We start from the raw sequence: 25,598 nt of genomic DNA, 5'->3' as shown, positions 1-25,598 counted from the left end.
TGTGAAAAGAAGAGAAGTGAAAGGCAAAGGAGAAAAGGAAAGATGTACCCATTTGAATGCAGAGTTCCAAAGAATAGCAAGGAGAGATAAGAAACCCTTCCTCAGTGATCAGTGCAAAGAAATAGAGGAAAACAATAGAATGGGAAAGACTAGAGATCTCTTCAAGAAAATTAGAGATACCAAGGGAACATTTCATGCAAATATGGGCTCAATAAAGGACAGAAATTGTATGGACCTACCAGAAGCAGAAGATATTAAGAAGAGGTGGCAAGAATACACAAAAGAACTATACAAAAAGGATCTTCATAACCCAGCTAATTATGATGGTGTGATCACTCACCTAGAGCCAGACATCCTGGAATGTGAAGTCAAGTGGGCCTTAGGAAGCATCACTACAAACAAAACTAGTGGAGGTGATGGAATTTCAGTTGAGCTATTTCAAATCCTAAAAGATGATGGTGTGAAAGTGCTGCACTCAATATGCCAGCAAATTTGGAAAACAGCAGTGGCCACAGGACTGGAAAAGGTCAGTTTTCATTCCAATCCCAAAGAAGTGCAATGCCAAAGAATGCTCAAACTACCGCACAATTGCACTCATCTTACATGCTAGGAGAGTAATGCTCAAAATTCTCCAAGCCAGGCTTCAGCAATACGTGAACCGTGAACTTCCAGATGTTCAAGCTGGTTGTAGAAAAGGCAGAGGAACCAGAGATCAAATTGCCAACATCCGCTGGAACATCGAAAAAGCAAGAGAGTTCCAGAAAAACATCTACTTCTGCTTTATTGACTACACCAAAGCCTTTGACTGTATGGATCACAACAAACTGGAAAATTCTGAAAGAGATGGGAATACCAGACCACCTGACCTGCCTCCTGAGAAATCTGTATGCAGATCAGGAAGCAACAGTTAGAACTGGACATGGAACAACAGACTGGTTCCAAATCGGGAAAGAAGTACGTCAAGGCTGTATATTGTCACCCTGCTTATTTAACTTCTATGCAGAGTACATCAGTAGAAACACAGGGCTGGATTCCAGCACAAGCTGGAATCAAGATTGCTGGAAGAAATATCAATAACCTCAGATATGCAAATGATACCACCCTTATGGCAGAAAGCAAAGAAGAACTAAAGAGCCTTTTGATGAAAGTGAAAGAGGAGAGTGAAAAAGTTGGCTTAAAGCTCAACATTCAAAAAACAAAGATCATGGTATCCGGTCCCATCACTTCAAGGTAAATAGATGGGGAAACAGTGTCAGGCTTTATCTTTTTGGGCTCCAAAATCACTGCAGATGGTGACTGCAACCATGAAATTAAAAGACGGTTACTCCTTGGAAGAAAAGTTATGACCAACCTAGACAGCATATTAGAAAGCAGAGACATTACTTTGCCAACAAAGTTCTGTCTAGTCAAGGCTATGTTTTTTCCAGTAGTCATGTATAGTTGTAAGAGTTGGACTATAAAGAAAGCTGAGTGCTGAAGAATTGATGGTTTTAAACTGTGGTGTTGGAGAAGACTCTTGAGAGTCCCTTGGACTGCAAGGAGATCCAACCAGTCCATCCTAAAGGAGATCAGTCCTGAATATTCATTGGAAGGACTGATGTTGGAGCTGAAACTCCAATACTTTGGCCACCTGATGTAAAGAGTTGACTCATTTGAAAAGACCCTGATGCTGGGAAAGATTGAAGGCATGAGGAGAAGGGGATGATAAAGTATGGGATGGTTGGATGACATCACCAACTCAACTCAATGGGCATGAGTTTGGGTGGATTCCGGGAATTGGTGATGGACAGGAAGGCCTGGGGTGCTGCAGTCCATGGGGTTACAAAGAGTCGGACACGACTGAGTGATTGAACTGAACTGATGTGCATCTAGAACCCTAGCTGCAAGATAATTTGGAAAATATTACATTCAGCTCTTTCTTCTCTTTAATACAAGAGTTGCACTAGGCAGGAATGTAATTTAGAAGTTGGAAAAAACAGCCTACCACATCCATCATAGGACCTAACCTCTCTTCTAAGAAAGTTTAATGGGTTTTTTTAGTATTTCTGATGTAATACTATTATTTATAATGATTTTCAGAATCAAAAATCAGGCTTATTTATGTCTTAATACTAACTCAAGGGAGTCATGTGCCCCATTAAAATTAAAATTTTGAATTTTAAATCAAGCACATATTTGGAAAGTATTCTAATCGCATCTTTTCTCTATTTCAAACATTTTCAAAATGACTTGGTTTAATACCAGTTTCCTTGGTTATTAGTCAATTGCACTGTTTTCTTGTAGTTTTGGTCTTTTGTATTCTCCCTCCAGAAGCCACCTTTGAGCCCTCCTGGACTGAACAATAATGTAGAGGATGAATTAAGAAATGGAAGGAAGAGTGAGGTTTCCAGACCCAGTTCCTGGTCCTTACCCTAGAATCTGACTGTTTTCCTTTCATCGGGGCTAGATTCCATATATATGAATATCTTGAAAGTTAGTTCCTTTATCTTGGAACCCGACTACCCCCTGGAGGCTGAAGTGGGAAAGACATCACCTCACACTGGGATCTCTGACTGAGCAGCAATGGGACAAAGTTTAGAAAATGATGGACTCCATATCTAACATGGATACTAAGCAAAATAAATACTGAGATACCAATATTGTCATTTTGGTCTGTTATTGGAATCTCTTAAGATGTTTTGAGAGTAAGAATTCTCTAGTTACCTTAGGTGACTAGTTCTGATTGCTCATTCGTAGCTGTTGGATTTTTTAAATTATAGATTAATTGCAGAAATTTTGAGTTGTTTATCCTATCTTGAATCCTTCTACTCCTAGAGGGAAGAGTATCTGAAAATAAAAATTTATTTGAAGGACGGATATTTTTACCTCTTTGCCTTATTTGTAGTGCAGCTAAGCCTTTTTTTTTTTTGTAACTTTCTTAGAGGGATAGCATTATCCTCAAGGGACCTTTTTATTCTGTAAACTCTCTGTGATAACCTTTTTTTGTCGTTGAACTCCTTTTGGTATTTGTTGAAATTCATTCTTTTTTCCTTTGTTCATGACTGGGGAACCTAAATGCTCAGAACTGGGAAAGCCCGTCTTGTCTTGACTTCTCTCCCTCCTTCATCAGTAAATAATTAAATGTCAACCCTTTGTTGGCAACATGTTCAGGGTTAGCTTTCTCTGACCCCCAGCACTAAGGCAGTCAAATGAATGTGAGATGGCGCTTACACAATCTCCCGTATCTACAAGAAAGGTACAAAAAACCCTCTCTTGCTTGAGAGAGATTCTCATTTTGTTATATTTTAAAGGTTATTATACATCTCTAAAGAACAGTAAGGCATTTTTTATAAGTAACATTTGTAGGTTCTTTCCTATGTGCTTTATTGATTTGACTAATGGAAGGAAATTTTTTCTGTCTATGTATGTTGATAGTATTTGCTGTTTTGATAATGGAGCTTGCTCTCTGAAAAAATTACACATACAAAATTTTAGGTATTATGGTATCGTATTATTATTCCTTAAAATGCATTTTCAGTTACCTGTAGTACACAAAGCTTTACAATTGTATTATATAATTTACTTCTGACTAGTAGCTGAGATCAGAAACATGACAAAATTCATGTTTTTATCACTTATCTATAGTAGAAAGGATATTGATTAATGGAGTTATTAAATCAGAACCGTATTGACATATAAGACTGACCATTAAGACCAGAGCTAGTTTATTACCACATATACAAGAATAAATTTATTTAACATGAACTGTAAAATTTTTTCTTGAGGGACAAGTCTTCGCTTTTTTTCTGTCTGTGTCATATTGTTTCTACTGTTTTGGCTTCGTCACATATCCTCAGAGCTCCAATATAGATTTTAACATTTTAAAAAATATATTGACAGTGCAAAAGATAGTAAGTAGATCTCTATTTATTGCATTTATTAAAATGCAAGTTCCTTTGTCCAATATACAATTCTTAAGTTACTTTTACTGGTTACCTTGGTAGCTTATGTAGTTATATTAACGACTTTCATACTTTGAAAACATTGTGGAAAGGGGACTAATCTAATAGTCAAGAGATTAACATGAATTAGCAATGATATCTTAAATGAATCACTTAATTTCTCTAATGCTTATTTGCCATCTGTTATAGAGGAGTTATACCAGATCATCCTTGAGTATTAAATTTTTCTTGAATCTGGTAGGTTGGTTGAGTTAATGAGAGTAAGCCCCTAAAGGCTTCCGTTCATTAGAAAATACAGGAAGAGATTCTGCTCATTTCCAGTCTATTTTTATATCAATAACCCTGGCTCAATTTTCATTTTCCTGATTCCACTCCAGGTGTTTTCTGAGTTCCCAGAATCAAATCATGCTTAAGAATTTAGGAGAAAAGGCCAAAGCTCAGTGTACTCCACAGGGGTATAGTATTAGGGTACTGACTTCATTGCCTCTGGCTTTTTAGAATATTGCTTACATGCTTATTACTGTTATTCCCACTGCAGAAGATCAAAATGCCCGTTTGTCTTTATTTGAAATATTTGACGATTTAATTTTTAACCCACATTGTAATTTATTTTGCTGACAGAATCTGGCCAACTATATTCTGTTTGGGGATTTTTGCTGATAAATCCACAATCATTAACCTCATATCTCTATAACACCTTTATTAAAGTAGATTTTCTATTTTAGTATATATTTTGCCATGTTCTTTTCATTTTACTTTTCCTTACAAAATCTCCCTGATGATAGAGTATAATGAATGAATGAATGAATGAATGATTTGAGAGAAAGACGTCCCCACTATCTCTTAACAGAATCACAAATTCTGCCTCCACATTTACTATTCTCATTTAGGATAAGGAAAAAAGAAAATAAGGTTAGACGGGATCTAATAGGGCTTCCCAAACCTCACTTTGATGTTTGTTGTATGCTCTTCTCACACCCAGCATTTTGCCAATGTATTCAACATGGCTCCAATTTTTTTTTCAAAAGCAGTTGAAAATGATAGTTTTCCTTTCTCACGTAGCTTCTGCTCTATATTCAGTAAGTGCCCAGTATAGGCCAGTTGATGAACAAGATATTGAGTAACATTAAGGGTAGCATCAGAACTACAGGGAGTCAATCAGGATTACTGTCTTCTCTTTCCTTAGTTAAGACCAAGTCACTGTTGCTCTTTGCTTTTAATCAGTTAAGCCTGTAAGCCGTGTGAGTGCTCTCCCTTTGCATCTCTTCATCTTTCTTTTGATGGATATGTTTTGTTTTGGATTAGATACTGTTGTACTTAAGTAATTTGTACTATTATACAGAAAAAAATGTAAAGTTAATCTCTCTAAGCTTTTTGTTGTTTATAACATTTCATGAAAAATTAACTGGATAGGATGAATTTCTGCTGGAAAACAGAAGCCTGCAACCAGGAGAATTTATGAATAGATGTCTTATTTGCTGCTGGTTTAAAAAAAAAAAAAAAACTAACATAAATATTAAATAATAATCTCTAATGGCATTTTTTAAACACCACCGTCCTTATTACTGCTTCTGCAGTTACAGAGTAATATTGAATGGCACTAAAGAAATTATGTTCAGATTTTTTTAAAGAGCTGCTTCTGATAGCAAAATGCTTAGTAATGATGAGGACACGCCCTCCAGTTCAGTGGCCATTTTGTATTGTAGTTCTGGAGAAACAAGTGGGAACCATCAAAGAAAGAAGTGTACGGATCAAAAGAATATGGTCAAGAGGCAGTAAATTTTTCCTCTGGCTCAATTGGAGGATTTAGAACTATGCTGTCTGTGAGTAGTTTAATTAGTTGGACCCTAATTAAACCCATTTATGAACCTTTTTAGCTTAATCTTTTTTAATTCTATGATTAGATTTTTGCTTTGTTGATAATGAGGAACAATTAACAGTGAATTTGGGACTTTTGGAATAGCAATTTAGAAGTTATGCTGAAATGTATATACTCCAAAAAGTATTTCCTGTTATTTTATAATATCTTTAATTTTGCAATATACTTTTCCTGTATTCAAGGTTGAAGGTGGGGGCAATAAATAGTTATTTTTAAATTATGCTTTATGATTGTGTATTAATTAGAGATAATTGAAAGGTCTATAGAAATTCCATATATTAGCAATATAGTTAATAGTAATGGGAAAATGTATTTTCCTTTGTAGGGTTTATTAATTGTCACTGTTTTAGCTGTTGATATACCAAAAGTTTCTTCATTAAAAATAGAGAAAATAGCTACCTTGTGTAATTTGGTAATGACAGTCTTCCTCGTCAGCTTATTTTGTGGAGTTCTTCAGTTAACTGAAAAAAAAAGAAAAGCAAAGCAATTGACAACAGTTTATCCTTTTCAATCACATTCTTCAAAAACAATGCTGTTCTATATGTGATAATCACATTTAGACCTACAACTTTAAACTACATTCAAAGATAAAAGATTTTTTAAAACATTTATAATGGTTAATAAACTGTTTCAAGGCAAATATTCTCCATCAAATTCCTCTAATTACAGATATCTTTCTCCTTAAAGATTTTGTTTTGAATAAAAGATCTTTTAGAGGTTCTGTTGGTATGGTAGGAACGTTTAAAAATATGTAACTTAAATAAATTATAGTACTTTTCTTAGACTTTTAAAGAAAAGTTACCTGTAAGCAATTTGATAAATTCTGTTAACAAGGGGATGGAAATCGAAGGCTTCTGAGAATAGATTTGTACAGGCGTAAAGTCTTCATTAACAGTTACTTCTACCTCACACAGTTTCAGGGTTTTGTGCCAATGCTTCCTACTACTTTCTGTTGATAGTTAACTATTTTCCTATTGCTTTTTGTGTTTAATAAAAACTTGCAGAGATCATATAGCATCTAACATTCGATAGTAGTTAGCATTTTGCTTTGATATGGTATGATGCTTTAAATAAAAGAAGTGTGTAACAGTCAAGTAGATCATTAATTTATATATAGAAAGGTGCTCAGGATCATTCCATTCATTTGCTAAATTAAGAATTCAGCCTCTCTTTTTGGGCACCTTTTCCCACACAAATAACACATAAATATATTTTCATTGTAATAATACTCTACTCTTGCAAACTACTTTGAAGTCTGGCTCAAACAATATTCTTTGTAGCCAGCTTCTAGGCTTGTGTAATCTGAGGCAAATTCATGGGAATTATGGCTCATCTGAAAGAGAAATGATGGGTAATAAATGTAGATATTACTGGGAGACTTATGCTGATCTGTTTTGAGTTTTCTAACTTAATCTGTTAAGTAATTTAAAAGTCACAAGTTCAGCTTCTGGTTAAAAAAATACACAAACTGTACAAAATACTATATAAAACAAAGTTAATGAACTTCTTATTTGCGATGTAGTGGAGTAAATAACAGCTTTGACTGTGTCAGGCTGCCTTGATTCATATCCTGACTTAGCATTTACAGTCTCTGTGACCGTGGCCAACCAAGTTACTTGGTCTCTCTGTGCCTTAGTTTCCTCTTCCCTTAAATGAGCTCTGCCATAAAAGGTTATTGTAAAGATGAGAATTATTGTATAAAAATGCTTAGAACAATGCCTGGCAGTGTGGTTACTCGGTAAATGTTTGGTGCTGCTTTGTTTGGGGAGGAATTAGTAGGGAGGGAATCAACAAACAGATGAGAGCCTACACTGATCATCTTCTTGTGAGAAATAAGTGCATCTGGTTGCACCAAACAGAATTAGCAGCTTCCACTGACATTTCCAAACCGGAAGTAAATGCTGTTGTAACCTGCAAAATGGGCAGAGGGAGCAGGTCAAGGACCGTTTTGAGATATCCACTGCCTGTGGGCCCTGTAGCCTCTGGGAAACTGCAGCAGTGGAATGAGTGAAAAGGAAAATCAAAGAGCCGGTAGATCATAAGAGCAGTAGTTCTATGAAGATCTGGAGGAGCTGCCATTTTCAAAATATATTCACAGGGGAAAAAAATCCAATTTGAGAGACTGTAGTTCTGTGAAACTTAAAGCTAGCAGTGAAAGGGAATAACTTGAGGTGAGGACAGCCTGAAGAAAAGGGGGAAATATATAATTGAGTTAAAAATAGTACCGTGCAGGGCCTGCATTTTAAACCTTACAGAATATAAAATCTGACATATAAGTTTATTAGCCATTGTTTTACTTTCTGTATTCTGATGCATTTAACAACTTGGAGGCTTGCTGACCCTGCAGGGATTGCTGCTCCTTCCAGGTTACGAAGAAACTGCTCACCTGGCTACTGTCTGTCTGCCTAGTCACCCTGGGGTCACTATCAGACCCTACTCAGGACAGACTCTGTGCTCTAGAGCCTGCTGAAATCATCCATTTCGCCAGTCTGAAGCCTGCTTGCTTTGCTGCCTTCCTTCCCACACAAACCACAGTGAAGGCTCCCTCCCATAATCCCCTCCTCTCCCTTCCGGCTGACCCTGGTGCCGCCCATGTCCCCTCTCTTCCCCTGTGGCGCAGCCTGCTCCTGTCTCGAGATATGTGAATATAAACTGTCTTTCCAGTGGCAGTTGTCTCTTGATCTGTGGGCCTCACCATACCTGTATAAGAAAACTTTTGTGAGAGAAGCCTTAGTTGTTCCTTTTAGATCTCCTTTTTGCTCGAGCAGTCTTGTGTTATGGTTAATCATGTAGGCTTTGGACTCACCCCAGCTAGCTTCCATTCTGCTGGGTGACCTTGGACAAGTTATTTAACCTCTATATATCCCAGGTTCCTTCTAAAATGGGAGTGGTAGTAATAACACCTCTTTAGAAGTTTGTTGTTAGGAGTAAATTAGGCATGGTAAATAAAAGATGCTTAACTTATGCTTAATATGTATTCAACTCAACAAATCTTAACAGTTTTTACTGTTACTCTTACTATTTTCCAGCTTTGACTTTACTCTTTTCTAAAATATTGATCTCTCTTAGGACCCTCTTGTCTTCTCACATATGTGTTATCTCAGGGTGATCTCATTTACTCCATCTGTTTTTCACACCTGTATGACATCGTATGGGTTTGCCATCATACCTATTCGCTAAAAACTCAAATCTATACATCCAGATTAGGCCACTCTCCTGATCTCCAAATATCTTAGGTCCAAGTTACTTACATTTGAATGTCTCATAGGTGCCTCTAACTCATTGCCTCTCTCTTCAGACTTGTTCCTCTGTTGCTATTTTATATTTTAAAATAATATAAATATAAATAGCACCTCCTAATTGTTCAAACCAAAAATCTTGGAGTCATCTTAGCCATCTCCATTGCCAGCCACTTTCAATCATAAATGGATTCCAAATTTAGGAGGAAGAATTCACAAGCTAAAGAATGTTTATTACATTTTGGGAGAGGATGTAGGGGTAGGGTCAGGGGCAGGGGAAAAAAAGTTTTTATTGCATTTTATATCTTTTGGTATTGTTTTAATTTTTAATTTAAAAACAATGAAAAAAAAATCCATGACGTTGAGCATTTGAACTTAGTTTCCTTTTATAGGTAAAGCAAAGTTAGCTTTTTCTTGAATATCCTCAGAGAGAAGTTAGAAGTTAATGGCAGAAAATTACTATAACTCTAGTTAGTATGGTAGGTGCTCTATAAATATTTGGTTAATGGTAGATAAGCAAATGACGATTGCCATTTAAGTTTCCCTTTTGCTAAATTTTTCTGGCGGAATGCTGTTAGCACTCAGTCATCCGCATCTAGAAGACAAAACAAATAGTTGATGAGGAACCAGCATCAGAATTTGGCCAGTAGTTGTTGCAGACTAGAGATTGCTTTTCTAAAAGGGTAACTGAGCTCTCCTGGGAATCAGGATTAGTTTGGAAAGAGCATCGTAGCATTCTGCTGGTGTTTCCAGCCTGATGCAGGTGCGTGCTTGTGGGCCTGTAGCATTGACAGAGGTGTGCCAGTAACCAAAGGAAGCCGCTTCTTAGTAAGATGACATCTGTGGAAGAAACTGAGTTTATCTAGATATCCAAGTTTCCTAGTTGCATATGTGGCCTCATTAGTCAGATATATTTTTTCTTTTCTTATGTTGAGACCCCAACAGAAATTTTTTAATAAGGAAATTATTTTATTGGAAAATTGAAGTTCAGTTAGATGAATAAGAAGTTCATTTACAAATAGTCTCCAAATGTACCCAAGTGCTGTGATTATTTTGGTTTTGCATGGTATTAGTGACTGGTTGAAATTTTAACGTGTTAACTCTGCTGCAGTTATTTCGAAGGTAACTCATTTCACTATTACAGAGCCTGTTGGGTTCTTAGATGGCAAGTCATGGAAAAGTAATTTTCCATTTTGGTTTTGGAATCTATCATGCTCCCAAAGTAAAAGGTAAATAATAAAAGCCGCTGCTGGGGTATATATTTGGGGAGAATTTTTTCAATCTGTGATTCTTTATACTGTAAAATAGGGTTTCTCAGCCTCAGGACTGTTGACAGTTTGAGCTGGATAACTTGTGGGGGTCATCCTGTGCATTGTCAGATGTTGAGTATAGCCCTGATCTCTCTCCATTAGATGCCAGTAAAGCTCATCCCCTCAGTTGTAACAACCAGAATTATCTTCAGACATTGCCAAATATCAGAGTTGGGGAATGGGGCCAAAATCTACTTACTTTGCTCCATAGGAATATACTGGGTTTTTGTATTTGTTTTAACTGTCTGAATCACATAGCTGAAAATTGCTTATCCCACAAACTTCACATTAGTTTTTGAAAAGTAAATATGAATAATTGACATGTAGTTAGCCATTTATTTGTACCTCTACTAAGACTGGTCACTTGAAATCTTGTTGCTAGAGAGTACTTTGTTATATTCTCTTTCAGTAGATAACTAAAAATACCAGTACCATTATATGGAAGTTTGTAAAGACTTGAGAATTCTTTTCTAAAATTTAATAAACTTACCTTTTTCCTAGATTAAAATAATAACTTGAATTTTTTCGATTTTTCTGCCATTTTCTTAAATCTTTTATACCAGACTCTGGAAAAACCTAGCATCTGACTTTTTAAAACTATTATAATGAACTTATACATAAGAAGAGTAATACAGTGAAAGTTCTGTGTGCCCATAACCCAACTTCAGCTTGAGCAGCTGTTAACATTTTGCCAAACTGTATGTATCTCATCTGTTCCTCTCCCACCCTCATCTTTCTTGGAGTATTTTAAAGCAAATCCCAGACATTACTTAATTTCACCCATAAATGCTTCAGTATACATCTCTAACAGATAAGCACTCTCTCTGTTTTTTAATGCTAACTCCGATGCAATTATCTAAAAAATTAATAATTCCCTAGTATCATCTAATACCTATGTTTGGATTGCCTCAGGTATCTCAGAAATGTCTTCTTACAATCAAACCAGGATCCTAACATCCATCCATCACATTTGGGTGATATGTCCCTTTAGTCTTTAGTAGTTTTCTTTACCTCCTCTACCTTTATTGTATCATTTTTTTGTTGCTGAAGAAACTGGGTGATTTAATCTGTAGAATTTCCATCCTGTAGACTTGACTGATTACATAGGGTAAAATGGCATTTGAGTTAGCACAAGATTCTGCATTTTAATGTACCACTTTTCTGTCTTGTTTCCCAAAGAATGTCATGAGTTTTGTTTTACCACCTGAACAAGTTTAAGAACCTCATGGCATTCTTTGTACTTCAGGAAACTGAGACCAAGAGAGGATTTTCCTGAAACCATCAACTTAGTTGGAAAGTATCGAGTGTACCATAGTTTTATAAGAAGTGTCATAGAATGAAACTTTCTTAGCAAAGACCTCAACCTGTTTTGTTTTCTCACCTGTGCATACATATTACCTGCCACACGGGGGGATTTTTAGTATTTATTATTATGAGTTGTCTAATTCTGCTGGATTTGGCCTCTTCTTCCCTTTCTGGGCTAGAACCTGAAAGATTACAACTTGCTCTACCTGTAAGGGTTTAAAGCGGTTTAAAAGAGAAAACATATTAATAAGAGCATTTTACACATCACCTCCATTTCTGCACAGTTAATCTTTTAAAATGCAAATCAGCAGTAACAGTACTGGCACTTCTGTGGAATGCACCATAAATCATGGAGAAAATAATTTGTTAAATGAGTTGTTCAAACTTTATATATCCATTGGCATGGGATCTCCCGTTTTGCGGAGAGCATGAAATGCAGGTAATCTGGGACTTAAAGAATCATTTTATTGCAGTGCTAGCAAAAATATTGGGATTTCCTGTCTTATTTTATGTTTACTTTCTTACAAGAGTATATTTTAGCCATCAGAACAATCTTAGCACAACCAAAGACTTGTGGCATTTTTGCATTTAGCAAAATTCTTTCTGGTGCTATGATGTGTGTTTTCTGTCAGCTAAAATTTACAGGAATAGTGAACCACAAGGATTTCCTGAGGAGAAGCTCCCACATGCTGTGTCTGGGATTTCTCATATTTCTTTTGGCAGCAGTAACATTCTCCAGTACTACAAAATTGTAGTTTGAATCCAGTGCTAATAATTTCTCTTCAAGAAAACAACTGAAACATTTTGATTCTATTCCCTTGAACCAAGGGAAAAAGTTATAACAAGGAAAATTATTTATCACCACCTAATTTGCCTTACCCTCCACACACATACAAAAAGTCCCTTTCTAAAGCTGAATCAACCTATAATAATACTCATTGTATGAATCACAGAAATTTATGTGTATTTGTTTTTAAGCCTAATAGTCCCGAACCTCCAAATATAGTGGCTAAGGCTGTTGCAGTATGGAGCTTCACCTTGTTGTAAAAGAAAAAGTAATTTGTTTTATATTGGGTGATCAAGTTTTATACTGACATTATTTGCTTCTATTATTCTCATTCTCTCTTGCAGTACAAAATATGAAAAGCTCACCAATATGGTTTCATATTTCATGTTAAACCTTTTCAAAATTATCACTTGTAGAGTTTGATATGGCTGTTTTTTGATAATACAGTTATCAGAGAAGACTTGAAATACTCCTCCCTTTCCAACTGCATATGTGTTTATGGTCTGATTTTCTTTATATACTTCATCCAAAATAAAAAATTGCAGCTGATTCAGTGCAGAAACAGATATAAGAATCCACCCACTTCCTCCTGTTATGCCAGACTTTAATAAGAGATTTGCAAAAATATAAAACAATCTACTTTTCTCAATACATTTATTTCATTGTGAAAAAAATTTCATTAAAATCATGTTGTTAAAATGTTTTAATTGTTTCCATGACTATTATAATAGGTTTATTGTTATTTTAAGTAAGTTGATAAATATTTTAATTATTTAGTTTTAAGTTTCTAATATGATAAATATTGTTAGGCATCCAGATAAACAAAAGCTCTTTGGGACCTTTAATAATTTTTAAGACTAGAAAGGAGTCTCGAGACGAAGAATTTTTGAAAATCACTGGTCTTGATTTGGCTATCTGAGATCTTTCAGTTAGTGTGTAGATGATATTTGGTAGTTCAGAGAGAAAGATAATTTTATCTGCCAAAACAGTTTTTAAATTAATATAAAATAATTACTAAAAATCCCTTTGCATTCTTAAAATTTGTCTTACAAGGTCTGTCTTGGTCAGTTCATCTTGGCTGATGTTCAGTTTGTTAGCCAAAGGATGTTTGTTTTTCATTTGTGTGTTATCATTGGTTAAATTTTAAATTTTCTTTTGGCTCAAAGGTTATTGAGTCATAAAAGTGCAAATAAAACAGTAAAATAAATGCTACAATGCAGAATGCTATCATAAATATAATCAATAAAGCTTTAGTGTTCATATAGTCTGTTTATATGTGTTAGAAGGTGATATGATTTGCATTAACAGCCAAAAAGAGAGAAGAACAAACATGAAATATGACAGTGACTGGAATTAACATTTTACTAAACCTGCTTTACCTTCATCCCCTGTCTCCAGAGGTGACAGAGGTCTTCAAGGTCTCTGAAATTTTGCCAAAAACTTAGTTACATAGTCATGAGACAAAGCAGTGATGGGCTTGGCAAGCCAGAATTTACTAAACAATTAGTAGTTGATGTTTTGTGAAATATGAAATAGTGGTTCAGACTGTGGTTATCCGAACTGAGGGTGTATGCTTTTAGTTAATGTGCAAACAAAAAGGGAAAACAGAGTATTTATTGTATCTCTTCTGTGTAATCACTTTTTAAAAATCTGTTACAGATACTCCATTTTGTTATTTTGTGAGCTGTGACATAAGCTGGAAAAGGAAGGGACATTGAAGTCAGTGCTGGACATAGCATCAGCTAGTTTGCTGTAAGGTAGGGCCTTACAGTTGAATAAAAAGAAGTTTGGCCTGGTCCCCACCCACTAAGCCCCTTCCCAGAGAACAGTTAGCAGTCAAAAGTGTGCCTCATGATCTTGATTGAGTAGGGAGTCGTCGGTAAACTCTGGGCCAATTTGTACTCCTTCGGTGCCTATTTTTATATGGCTGGTGAACAAAGAATGGTTTTTACATTTTTAATGGTTGGGAAAAATATCAAAAGAATGTTATTTTGTGACACGTGAAAACTAAGAAGTTCACTATTTCCATAAATAAGGTTTTATCGGAACATAACCACATTCATCGGTCTGTGTATCATCTGTGGCTGCTTTCACACTACAGCATTCTTGATTAGTTGCGACAGAGACCATATGGCCTGCAGAGCCTAAAATGTTTACTATCTGGCCTTTACAAAAGAAGTTTGATGACCCTTGAATTAGAATAACTCCACTTTGATCCATCTTATTTATTGTTCTTCCCCATGGGAATTCGTTTGAAGAAAGGATTCTACTGTCTTAAAAACAAGTTTGGGTTTTGTTTTGTTTTTAAATATGTAAACTTTTCTAAAGGTCAGCCCAAAAGAACTAGTATTCTTGTTCTTTTGCCATTTTAGGGGCAGAGCAAGGTGGGATTCACAGTTCAGTTTGAAAATACAGGTTGAGTAACTCAAGGCAATATTTGAAAAAACATTATGGGTAATAGAAAGATTAACCATTTCTGCCACTAGAGATTTTAAGTCTGATTTAGGGATGAGACTGTAAGTTCTTTCTCCTTATTTTTAAATGCTTTGCCTATTTTTCTCAAAGGAGAGATTAAACATAGCTTCAAAGGAAGGCATTCATCTTCTTATTCTCTCAAATTAATAGCCAGTGAATTGCTACCAGTCCAGCAAATTCCCACTCTTCCTCATTTTTCCAAATTCAAAGATATATTCCCTTAAAGTATTGGTCTCATTCAGCTGCCTCTCCTCTGTTTCCATATCAACCAGTACATTCTTGTAATTATTCATTTACTTCATGTCTCTGTACTAAACTGTACATAAGCTTCTTTGGTGTCTTCTTTTCTAAACACAGGAGGCTGTTTGTAACTTTAGGTAATATAGCACAATATTTCAGAGCATTAGCTTTGGAGTGAGATCTATCCTGCTTTCTCTAGGTGAGTGAGTCTTTCCTCATCTATGAAACGGGAATAACAGTAGTAATGATGATGGTAAAGCATTTATCTAGAATTGTCCCATGGATTTTCATTCAATAGTGATGAGGATGTTTCTGTTTGTTCTATTCCATAACCTGCATTTGGCACATAGCTTATATAAAGTTGAGGTGTAGATTGAACAATTACTGTGTGCTAGGGACTACTCTGGAGAAGGCAATGGCACCCCACTCCAGTACTCTTGCCTGGAAAATCCCATGGACGGAGGACCTGGTGGGCTGCAGTCCATGGGGTCGCGAAGAGTTGGACACGACTGAGCGACTTCACTTTCACTTTTCACTTTCATGCGTTGGAGAAGGAAATGGCAACCCACTCCAGTGTTCTTGCCTGGAGAATCCCAGGGACGGGGGAGCCTGATGGGCTGCCGTCCATGGGATCGCACAGAGTCGGACATGACTGAAGCGACTTAGCAGCAGCAGCAGCAGCAGGGACTACTCCAAATGCTTTATATTTATTTAGTCCTAGAACCCCATGGTTTACGTATTAATTATTATACCTATTTTTAGATTAGACAGCCCAAGCATAGAAAGATTATAAATCGCCATGGGTTACCAAGCTGGTAGGAGGCAGTGTTGGGATCTAAATCCAAATAGTCTGGCTCCACAGTTTTTGTTCTTAACCTGCACTGTCTCTTATTTGCCATATGCTTGTATGTAAGCTTATTTTGGTAACTTTCTTGGTGTTTTAAGTTTGTTTTCAGTGCTGACAAATGATATATAATATTCATCTGTGCCTGATTGACTTAATCAGTATGATTGTATGATAAATTTATAATTGATACAGTATAATCATTGCTCCTTGGCTTCAAGTAATAACTATTTTTCACTGTGAGTCCTTTTTGGAGCTATATTTAGCCAGGATTAGCTATTTTGAAGCGATTTATTCTAATACTACAAAAATTTGGACAAAAATTGCTTAAATCTATTTATACTCCTAAATTCATTTTTTCTTGCTGGCACTCAAAGAATGTCTGTTTTATTTAGTTTTTCCTTTGAGTTTTAACCCTGCTGAATTGTTTGTTGATTTTTTTTTCTTTTGATGTTAAGTAGCATTGTGTAAATAATTCAGTTTGGGCATACTTGTCATAATGTTGAATTTGGTCTCTAAAACTTTTGAAATAATTGACCTTTGAAATATAGGGGGGTTGAGGCACCACCCGCGTATAACCGCACAGGCAGCCTTCCCAACACTCAGTTCCTCTCCCTGGGCTTCAGCCACCCTTCCATATGCAGTGCTGTAGTGTGTACTTATTTTTGAAAATCATCAAAGTGGAGCCCTGTCGTTCAAACCCATGTTGTTAAAAGGTCAACTGTAGTAATGATCTTGAAATTTATTTTATATCTCTTTCAGAACTCTCCACTCTACCAGTACTTACAGGATCTGGGGCACACAGACTTTGAAGTATGTTCTTCTCTGTCACCAAAAGCAGAAAAAAGCGCAGTGACAGAGGGACAGCAGAAGCCTCCTGCGAGAGCCCTGCCAAAAGTAAGAAGGCGTCTTCATTCTCTGTGACTCAGTCTTTTGTCGTTTACTGATTATTTAAATTGCCTTTATCCTTATCCTTACCAAAAAACACCTTATTGGCACCTCCATGTTCTTCCCCTGCACTGGTTAAGACTTTAATTTTTATTTCATCAGTGGTATGTATCTGTTCAGATAAACATGAATCCTTGGTATTTTGGACTATCTCATGGGTAATTTGTATAATGAATTGAAATTAATATGATTGAGGATCAAAATATATTGCTTATTTAAATATTGAAGTTACTTAGAGTAAACCAGGAAAAAAAAACAAAAAGATAAAAATTAATACTTAATGGGAGCCCAACTATAGGATCCTACAATAACTAGAATTTTTTTCTTTAGATTTTTTTTTAAGAGAAAGCAAATTAATATTTAATAAATTATTTCAAAGATATATAATAGAGTAAGTATATTTACCTCAATTTCTGCTGCCCTTTATATCTGCAGTATCATATATTTTTATATAGTAAGTATTTCGTAATTGATATACAGCATTGGGAGGCTGAGGTGCTAGAAGAAGCCACCAGTAATTAGGTTTACTAAATTGATTTGTGCTCTATTATTGTATTTACTAAAATAAGAAAATATTCCAGTACATTTCAGTTTTAACAAAAAGAATTCTAACAGAAAAAAATATAACCAGATTACCTCATTTCTTGAGCATTCTAGTTTAATCAGTGTTTTAATATAGGAGTCAGTTACTTTTGGGAGGAAGATTTTAAAGTTTTCAGTTAATCATTTACTCTGTAAGATAGAAAGGGAAGGGTCTTTCCTTTTGTTCTTAGGAAGAAACTCTAAAGTGTGAAGACCAAGCTGGACCAAAAGGCAACAGCAGAGTAAACACCAGGGAAGCGGTGTTTTTTTAGGTAACTCTCACGAGGAAGGCGTTAAGGGAGGGGAGCGCACAGGCCAGAACCAGTGCTGAGAGTCCTCCCTGCCTAAGTCCTTTCTTCTCCTTGTTCCTTTCAAATACAAGCACCTCCGGGGAAAGTTTTAAAAGTAAAACCTAAAGATATATCTAAAAGATTATTCATAGATTAAAATTTGAATTTGAGATTACTTGGCAACAAAAGACAAAGGATGGGTCAAGGGATAGTGTTGGGGCTGGAGATGGACATTGACCTCGTGTGTGTGTGTGTGTGTGTGTGTGTGTAAACTTGGGTTTTATAAGTGTTTAATTCTTTTCACTTGTGACAATATTTTTACATTTAGAAATATTGTTATTAGTTTATAAATAAATAAGAGTTTAAAGTTCATCCTCTCAGAAATTGAGGAGCAGTTAAAAGCATAGCCAGAAGGTGTTTTTCAAAATTACCACATATCCAGAAAGTTCGTTTAATCTTCATGTTATACATTTCAACTGCATAAGGTACATCTCTCTAAAATGAATTTTTTCTATATAAATCTGGGGCAGCTAAATTTTAAAAAGATTTCTTGTTCCTTTTTAGGGGATATATTTTTAGAATTGCCCCCCAGATTCTGTTCAAGTGATGAAGTTTCAGTTATTTCCTTTGGAAAGCAAATTTTCTGTATGAGTTCATGATGAAACAGTCATCATTTTTAGACTTTTTTTTTAGAAAATGTGATTGTTAGATACTGAGTATTCTATATTGGTATTCTCATCATGAATATTCATTCTCTGTATATTTTTCTGGTTTCTTTTCCTGAGATTATTCTTAAACATTCCTTCCGTAAAGTTTTAGCATCAGTCCTCTGCTTGGTCTCTTTTTTTCTGAGCTATCTCATCTACTTTCTTGCCCTCACTGGCGTTTTTTGTCTATTCTCCATTTTCACTGAGTTCCAGATACTTGTTAGACATTTCCATCTGCCTGTGCTCCACGAAACTCATATTCAACATCCCTAAAGCAGAGCTTTTTTTCTCAGCACCCCTGAAACAAAATATTTTTCTGTATTCCCAAATTACTACCCTCTCAATTTATCTTACAGTTTCCCCCACTCTAACATTGATTTGGTCAGTAAGTGACTTCAACTTCTTTCTAAAATCTAATCCTTAGTTACTGCTGTTTTTACTATCCTAGTGCAAGCTTTTATCATTATTTAGCCGGACTATTATGTACCCTCCTAATCATGCTTCTTGGCTACACTCATTCCTTGATAGTACAGCCACTGCTCTGTTTGCCAGTTATTTTTCTAACATGCAAATTTTTATTGTTTTGCTTCCTTTTATTAACCTTCCATGACTCCTCATAGTCTATAGGATAAATTCAAAATTATTAAGACCACAATCTTTTAAAATCTATCTCAGTGTACCTTTTAAACTTCATTGCTCTTCTGTTCTTCCCTTGGCTCTTTGCTGGCCCAAACTCTTAGCTGCCACTGTCTGCATGACAGATGCTTCCATGGCTCCCTCCTGTACTCATCCTTGTCCCTTGCCTGGGCTTAGCTCCAGTGTTAGTTCCTCTTGACCTCCTTCCTCCTACACTTCTCCAGATTTTACATTGTGAAAGAAAGTGTGAAAGTCGCTCAGTCGTGGCTGACTCTTTGTGACCCCATGAACTATACAGTTCATGGAATTTTCTAGGCCAGAATACTGGAGTGGGTAGCCTTTCCCTTGCTACAGGGGATCTTCCCAACCCAGGGATTGAAACCAGGTCTCCTGCATTACAGAATCTTGTACTGCAGATTCTTTACCAGCTGAGCAACAAGGGAAGCCCAAGAACACTGGAGCAGGTAGCCTATCCCTTCTCCAGCAGATCTTCCCGACCCAGGAATTGAACTAGGATCTCCTGCATTGCAGATGGATTCTTTACCAACTGAGCTATCAGGGAAGCCCAGATTTTACATTAGTTTGTAACTATTTGTACTGTCTCTTCTAAGTTCTTGAAAACAGCAGTTATGTATATTCATCTTTGTTCCCGTAACCCTTTTTCAGTACCTGGAATATTATAGTCACTCAGTGAATGTAAACTCCATTTACTGGCCTGCTCAGGAAATGAGCTAATAAGGTAAACTGAATTTTTGATTGATTCAATAATATAACACATTTCAATATGAGACAGTTATTCTAAAATTGTTAAAATAAATTTCTGCTTTAATATTGTAGAATGAAATGTTCTTAATATTCGAGAACTTGGAGCACTTGGTTTTCGTTTTGAAATACCCATATCATCATCATGTTGACATAGGTAGTATTAATACATAGTGTACCCAAGATAAGGTTTCCAGGTCTCATTCCAGACTCACTGAATCTGAACGTTTAGTTGGGGGGCCTGGGAGTATGTTCCTAGCTAAAATCTCCAGGTGATTCTGATACACGATTAAATTCGGGATCAAGAAGGAGACTGAGACATACTGGCAAAGCATATTATATAGCATATAATACAACCTGCTGCTGCTGCTGCTGCTAAGTTGCTTCAGTCGTGTCCGACTCTGTGCGACCCCAGAGACGGAAGCCCACCAGGCTCCCCCGTAGGCAAGAACACTGGAGTGGGTTGCCATTTCCTTCTCCAGTGAATGAAAGTGAAAAGTGAAAGAAGTCGCTCAGTCGTGTCCGACTCTTAGTGACCCCATTGACTATAGCCTACCAGGCTCCTCCATCCATGGGATTTTCCAGGCAAGAGTACTGGAGTGGGGTGCCATTGCCTTCTCCGATAATACAACCTAGATGATTTTAACTTTCTTTTTCTGATTAAAAAAATGTGATTAATTAGAAGTAGGTTATTTCAAGTTTTTCTGATGTTTAGGTGTGGTTTAATAATCTTGCACAATGTCATTCATCTCCGTCAGCAAGGCATCCTGTTAAAAGTGGCTGAAACCATCAAGAGTTGGATTTTGGCTCAGTCCAGTAAGAATGATGACTTACTTCACAAGTTGGTAAGTGTTCACTTTACTTTTTGGTCACTTTTCAGGACTCCAGTTTCTTTTCCAATGAGAAAAATCAATGAATCCAAATTTGTTTTGCCATTGATTTGGGCAGTGACTAATTTTAATTAGAAATTCTGGGCTGTTCTCTAAAAGGAGATTATCCACTTCGTGAAGTGTTAAAAAAGTTTGTATCACCTAAGGAAAAAGAAAAGGGAGATTCTTCACTAACTGGGTATCTTTGCATATGGACTCAGTAGTATTTCATAGATCTTCTAAGAGGTTGTTAGCTACTGAGAATAGGATATTCTGATGGTTATTGAAGACCTATTTGTTAGATTATTCATGTCCTGCTGCCATCTTCCTCCACTGACAGGTATTCCTCTCAGTGAGTTAGAAAATAGATTCATTAGTGGGATCTTCCCTCTTTTCATTAGGAACTTGATTGTCTCCACAGCCTTTGATTACAAAGTTTGGGCAAAATCAAGAGTGTGGTTCCTCCCTAATTTATTTATCATTCATTTACCATTCTCTGTGCTGTGTGCTTAGTCACTCATTTGCATCTGACTCTTTGCTACCCCATGGACAGAGGAGCCTGGCGGGCTACAGTCCATGGGGATTCTCCAGGCAAGAATACTAGAGTGGGTTGTCATGCCCTCCTCCAGGGGATCTTCCAAACCCAGGAATCAAACTCAGGTCTCCTGCATTGCAGGCAGACTCTTTACCGTCTGAGCCACCAGGAAAGCCCACCATTCTCTGACAACTTCTTGTATAAAATTTAGTCTTCTGGGATTGATAAATCAGAGAATTTCCCAAAGACTTGCTTAATCTCTGAGCCCCAAGGAGTGCCTCAACGTTTTTACATCCTAATATTAATAACAGGTAGTATAGTTTAAAAAAATAAAATTCTCTCACAAGTAAGCACATTTCAGAATCTTCTGCTGGCCTATGACCTTAAGATGATAATTTAATTATTATTCTTGTAAATTATCATTTGATAAGGGATGTTTACAAAGTGCTTTCACATTTTGATTTGGTAATTTAAACACTATATAAGGTTCAGTATTTGGAAAGCCTGAGGTTCAGATATTTCAGTTTGGTTAAGAATACTCATTAAGAGAGTTGTTCAAAAATATTCAGCTAGAAAGTGAGTCAGAATTTGAACTCACGTCTCCTGGTTTCAAAGCCCAGGCTCTTTCCGTTATAGTGTACCACCTCTCTAGTTTGTGTGTTGTCTTTACTGACTAAAATTACCTTTTTAGCAATCCATTTGGGCAGGTTCTCTGTTTAGGGTTCATCTCCGTAGGTGTTTTGAGAAGGTCAATGAAGTATCTTTTCATCTATGTAGAATATCGTCTCTATCCAGGTGGAGCCATCTTCATTCTTCAGTGATACTAGAACTGTGGTAAGGTATGTGCTTGGTCTCTTCAGTCTTGTCTGAATCTTTGCGACCTCCTGGACTGTAGCCCACCAGGCTCCTCTGTCCATGGGGTTCTCCCGGTAAGAATTCTGGAGTGGGTTGCTATGGCCTCCTCCAGGGGATCTTCCCTACCCCTGGATCGAACCCACGTCTCCTGCACTGCAGGCAGATTCTTTACATGGTTCATTCTTTGCTGAGCCATGAGGGAAGCCCCGTGGTAAGGTATATGGGTGCATATACATTTTTCTTGGTTTAATCATAGTGTGCATAGTCCTGATCTTTTCATTTTTGGATCTTTGTCACTGACCACATGCTTCATGTCATGTTTCACTTTAAAGTGCCAGCTTTTGTATGCATCTCTTTTGTGCCTAGATTATGGAGAATTTTAGGAAGTGCATACAATAGAATAAGGAATTGCCCAGTTGGCATGTGGCATGAAGTTGCTTGACTTTTTTCTCTTGATTATAAAGTATTTAAAATTTTGTTAGCTATACAGATACTGAGTGAGTCCCTCTTTCCTTTAATAAAGATACTGGCAATTGCTCCATGATATCTGAACATTTTATTATTGTTCATTTTCATTAAGGTAGTACTTTTCTTCTTAAAGATTAAAAAAAAATGTTATAGCAACTATGATACTAGTGGTATTGGCACTCTCTAAGCACTTTGTAGCCTATAAAGTGCTTGCCCAGAAGTTCTCTCACCTGATCCTCATCAGCTTAATTAAATAGCACTATATATCTGAAAGTGTGTAAGATCATTGAAGTATATTGACACATGAATATGTTTTCTTCATCCCTAGGGGCCACAATAGAAATCTCTTTATTCTTTAGCAGTGCTTCTCATACTCTTCATTCCATCCAGGCAGTATTCTTCCTAAGTTACCTTCTCATGCTGTTTCCCTGTTTAATTTCTAAAAAGATACCTACTGCCTACCAAGTCAAGTCCAGTTCACCACTTTGACTGGCATGAAAGTGTTTGCATAATTTGGCCTTAATCTGCCTTTCCAGTTTTATGCACCAATATTTCATCAGCCCAGTATAGTCTTCCTTTTTGTTTATTCCTTGCCTAGTCTCTCTATATGTACTATTATACTGTGAATTGTGTTCCATTTTTCTATGATTGGAATCTTTTCAATAAGCAGTTCTAGCTCTTCCTCAGGACCTTTCTCAGAAACTACAGCCTGTTGGATCTCTTTTCTGCAACAACCTTGTAATAATTATGTGTGCTATGTACTGTAAGTTTTTATATTATACATGCTGTTCTTTATTGTACTTTTAAGTATTTCATATGTACTAACAACACTAACAGCTAACACTTACATAGTGCTTACTGTGCACCGGGTACTCTTAGCAGTTTATAAATACTGACTTATTTAATCCTTACAGCAACCCTATGAAGTGGATACTATTATTGTCCTCTTTGCAGATGAGGAAACTGAACAGAAAAATTAACTTGCTTAAGTTGTGGGACCAGGCTATAAACCCAGGCACTAAGTCTTGACACTAAGACTTGTTGAGGGTAAGCCAAAGTTCACGTAGTACCCTTCCCCCCAGCACAGAGCACCAGTACTGTCAGTACTACCTCAGATCACAGTGGTTAGGGGGAAGCTTTATCCCCAAACCAGATCTGGTGCCAAGGAGTGGTGTTGAAGAAAGGGAGTTCCTGATGAAGCAGCAGGCCCATAAGAGAGCCTGTGTAGAGGAATAGCTCCCGTCTATGTTAATAGCTTCCCCCTCTCTGTCAGTGTTGGCCTTCATTTAATTAGGCTTCTTTTAAACTTACCCATATATAAGTACATAGAAGTCTCATAAAAGGCCTGCTTTCAAGTTTTTGTAGCAAAAGTTTTATTTTTAGTATTTACATCTGAATATGGTCCTATCTGATGGGGGAATTGAAACCAAATTATAAGGCATACATGAAGATTTATTTCAAAGATTATTTGAAAAGCTACCCTGCCCCACCCACTGCCCTCCCTGCCTCCCATTGCCCACCTGCTGTTGATATTCTGCAGCCCCTGTCCCCCTTCCCACCCTCAACAGTAGTATAAAGTAAGTCGTGCTGTTCTCTGTTTATGAAAGTGGGATGGAATGTCAAAAAATTGAGTAGTTCCTAATGTTAGGATTATAAACGAGAGGAAGCAGTAATTCAAACATGAGCCATAAAAGTGCTGCAGAGGTATGTCCAGGGTATATCAGTAGATGGTAGAATCCATATCGGGCTAAACAGAAGATCAGCATTCCACTGAGATTCTTTTTTATTATTGTTATTGATAAGAAATATATCCAAATAGGCTTCATATTAAAAACATTCTTCTCTAAAAGTGATGTGTACAACCCATGATCAAGAGGATATGTACTTGTAGTATGTGGATCACTGCCTTCTTGCTTAAGTCCTCATGATGAGCTCGGGCTACAGTCTGTGGTGTGGGAATGATTAACTAAGAAGAGGAAACCGTAGACCTAACTGATTTTACTTTGATTGCTACAGGTCTTGTCCATTGAAAGTTCTCTTTTATTTTTTATCATACAACAGGATCATTCTATTCTTGAATTGGATGCAAAATAAAAATTAAAATTTTCTGATAGAGAAGACTATATTCAGGGGAGCAGAATCAACTAACTAACCAAAGACATATGATTTAAAATCAGAATTCTGGAAAGTTACTTGGTTTCTTTGGGCTTCATTTTTTCCTCTATAGAATGGACAGAAAATGATAACGTACATGACAGGGTTACTGTGAGAACTGCTCTAACACTGCTGCTTCATCTCTCCTCTCTCCACCAGGTATACCCTGCCCAAAACTAATATTGGTCACTTACAGGTCCCCAAACTAGAAGAGGCTTGCTTTCATTCTGTCTCATCCCATTCTTCCAACTCTTTCATCTGGTCAGTTCTTGTGTATTCTTTAAAACTAAGCTTAGGCTCTTTTACTTTCTCTTTGTTGCCGGTTTATTCCCTCAATGCCGTTTTCATAATAACTTAGTTATACCTCGTCACACTTGTCTGCACTTTATATTGTAACTGCTTACCTTTCAGCCCTCTCCTTTAAACTCTGAACTCTCTAAGAGTAAAGACTTGTATGTCTTATTTATTTTTTTGTGTTTTTGGTGTCAAGCATGTTGCCTGGTATGTTATGAGATATTCCTTGATAGATGGATAAAAGGGAAAGAGGGAGGAAAAAATGAGCTAGTATATGTGAAAGCATTTTGTAAACTATAAAATGCTATGCACACATTAGGGCCATTTTGTATTATATTCCTTAATGATGTATTTTTTTAATATTCGAATATATCATTTTTAGAAAGCCTTGATCCTGCTGTTATTCTTAGATGTTGGCTATATTGTTACAGTATCTAGGGACAGCATATCTGTTAGAGGATTATATTTTCCATGTTGT

At 36.5% G+C, this 25,598-nt stretch overlaps 1 protein-coding gene across 5 annotated transcripts in view; it reads left to right on the top strand.

Moving 5' to 3' along the window:
* VEZT (vezatin, adherens junctions transmembrane protein) overlaps positions 1-25,598 on the top strand; it is a 71,271-nt gene that overhangs the window by 10,807 nt on the left and 34,866 nt on the right. For 3 of the 5 annotated variants that reach the window (XM_025284322.3, XM_025284321.3, XM_025284327.3), the window contains exons 2-3: positions 16,783-16,917; positions 20,704-20,790. In XM_025284322.3, coding sequence (XP_025140107.3) covers positions 16,783-16,917; positions 20,704-20,790 — 222 coding nt within the window. Of the gene's footprint in view, positions 1-16,782; positions 16,918-20,703; positions 20,791-25,598 lie in introns of those variants that run through there. The other 2 variants (XM_025284325.3, XM_025284326.3) reach the window with 1 other exon arrangement.

This window comes from Bubalus bubalis, chromosome 4 (assembly GCF_019923935.1).
Source record: "Bubalus bubalis isolate 160015118507 breed Murrah chromosome 4, NDDB_SH_1, whole genome shotgun sequence".
Lineage (NCBI taxonomy): Eukaryota > Metazoa > Chordata > Mammalia > Artiodactyla > Bovidae > Bubalus > Bubalus bubalis.
The sequence above is the reverse complement of the archived record's forward strand: the minus strand, read 5'-3'. Positions and strand labels throughout refer to the sequence as shown.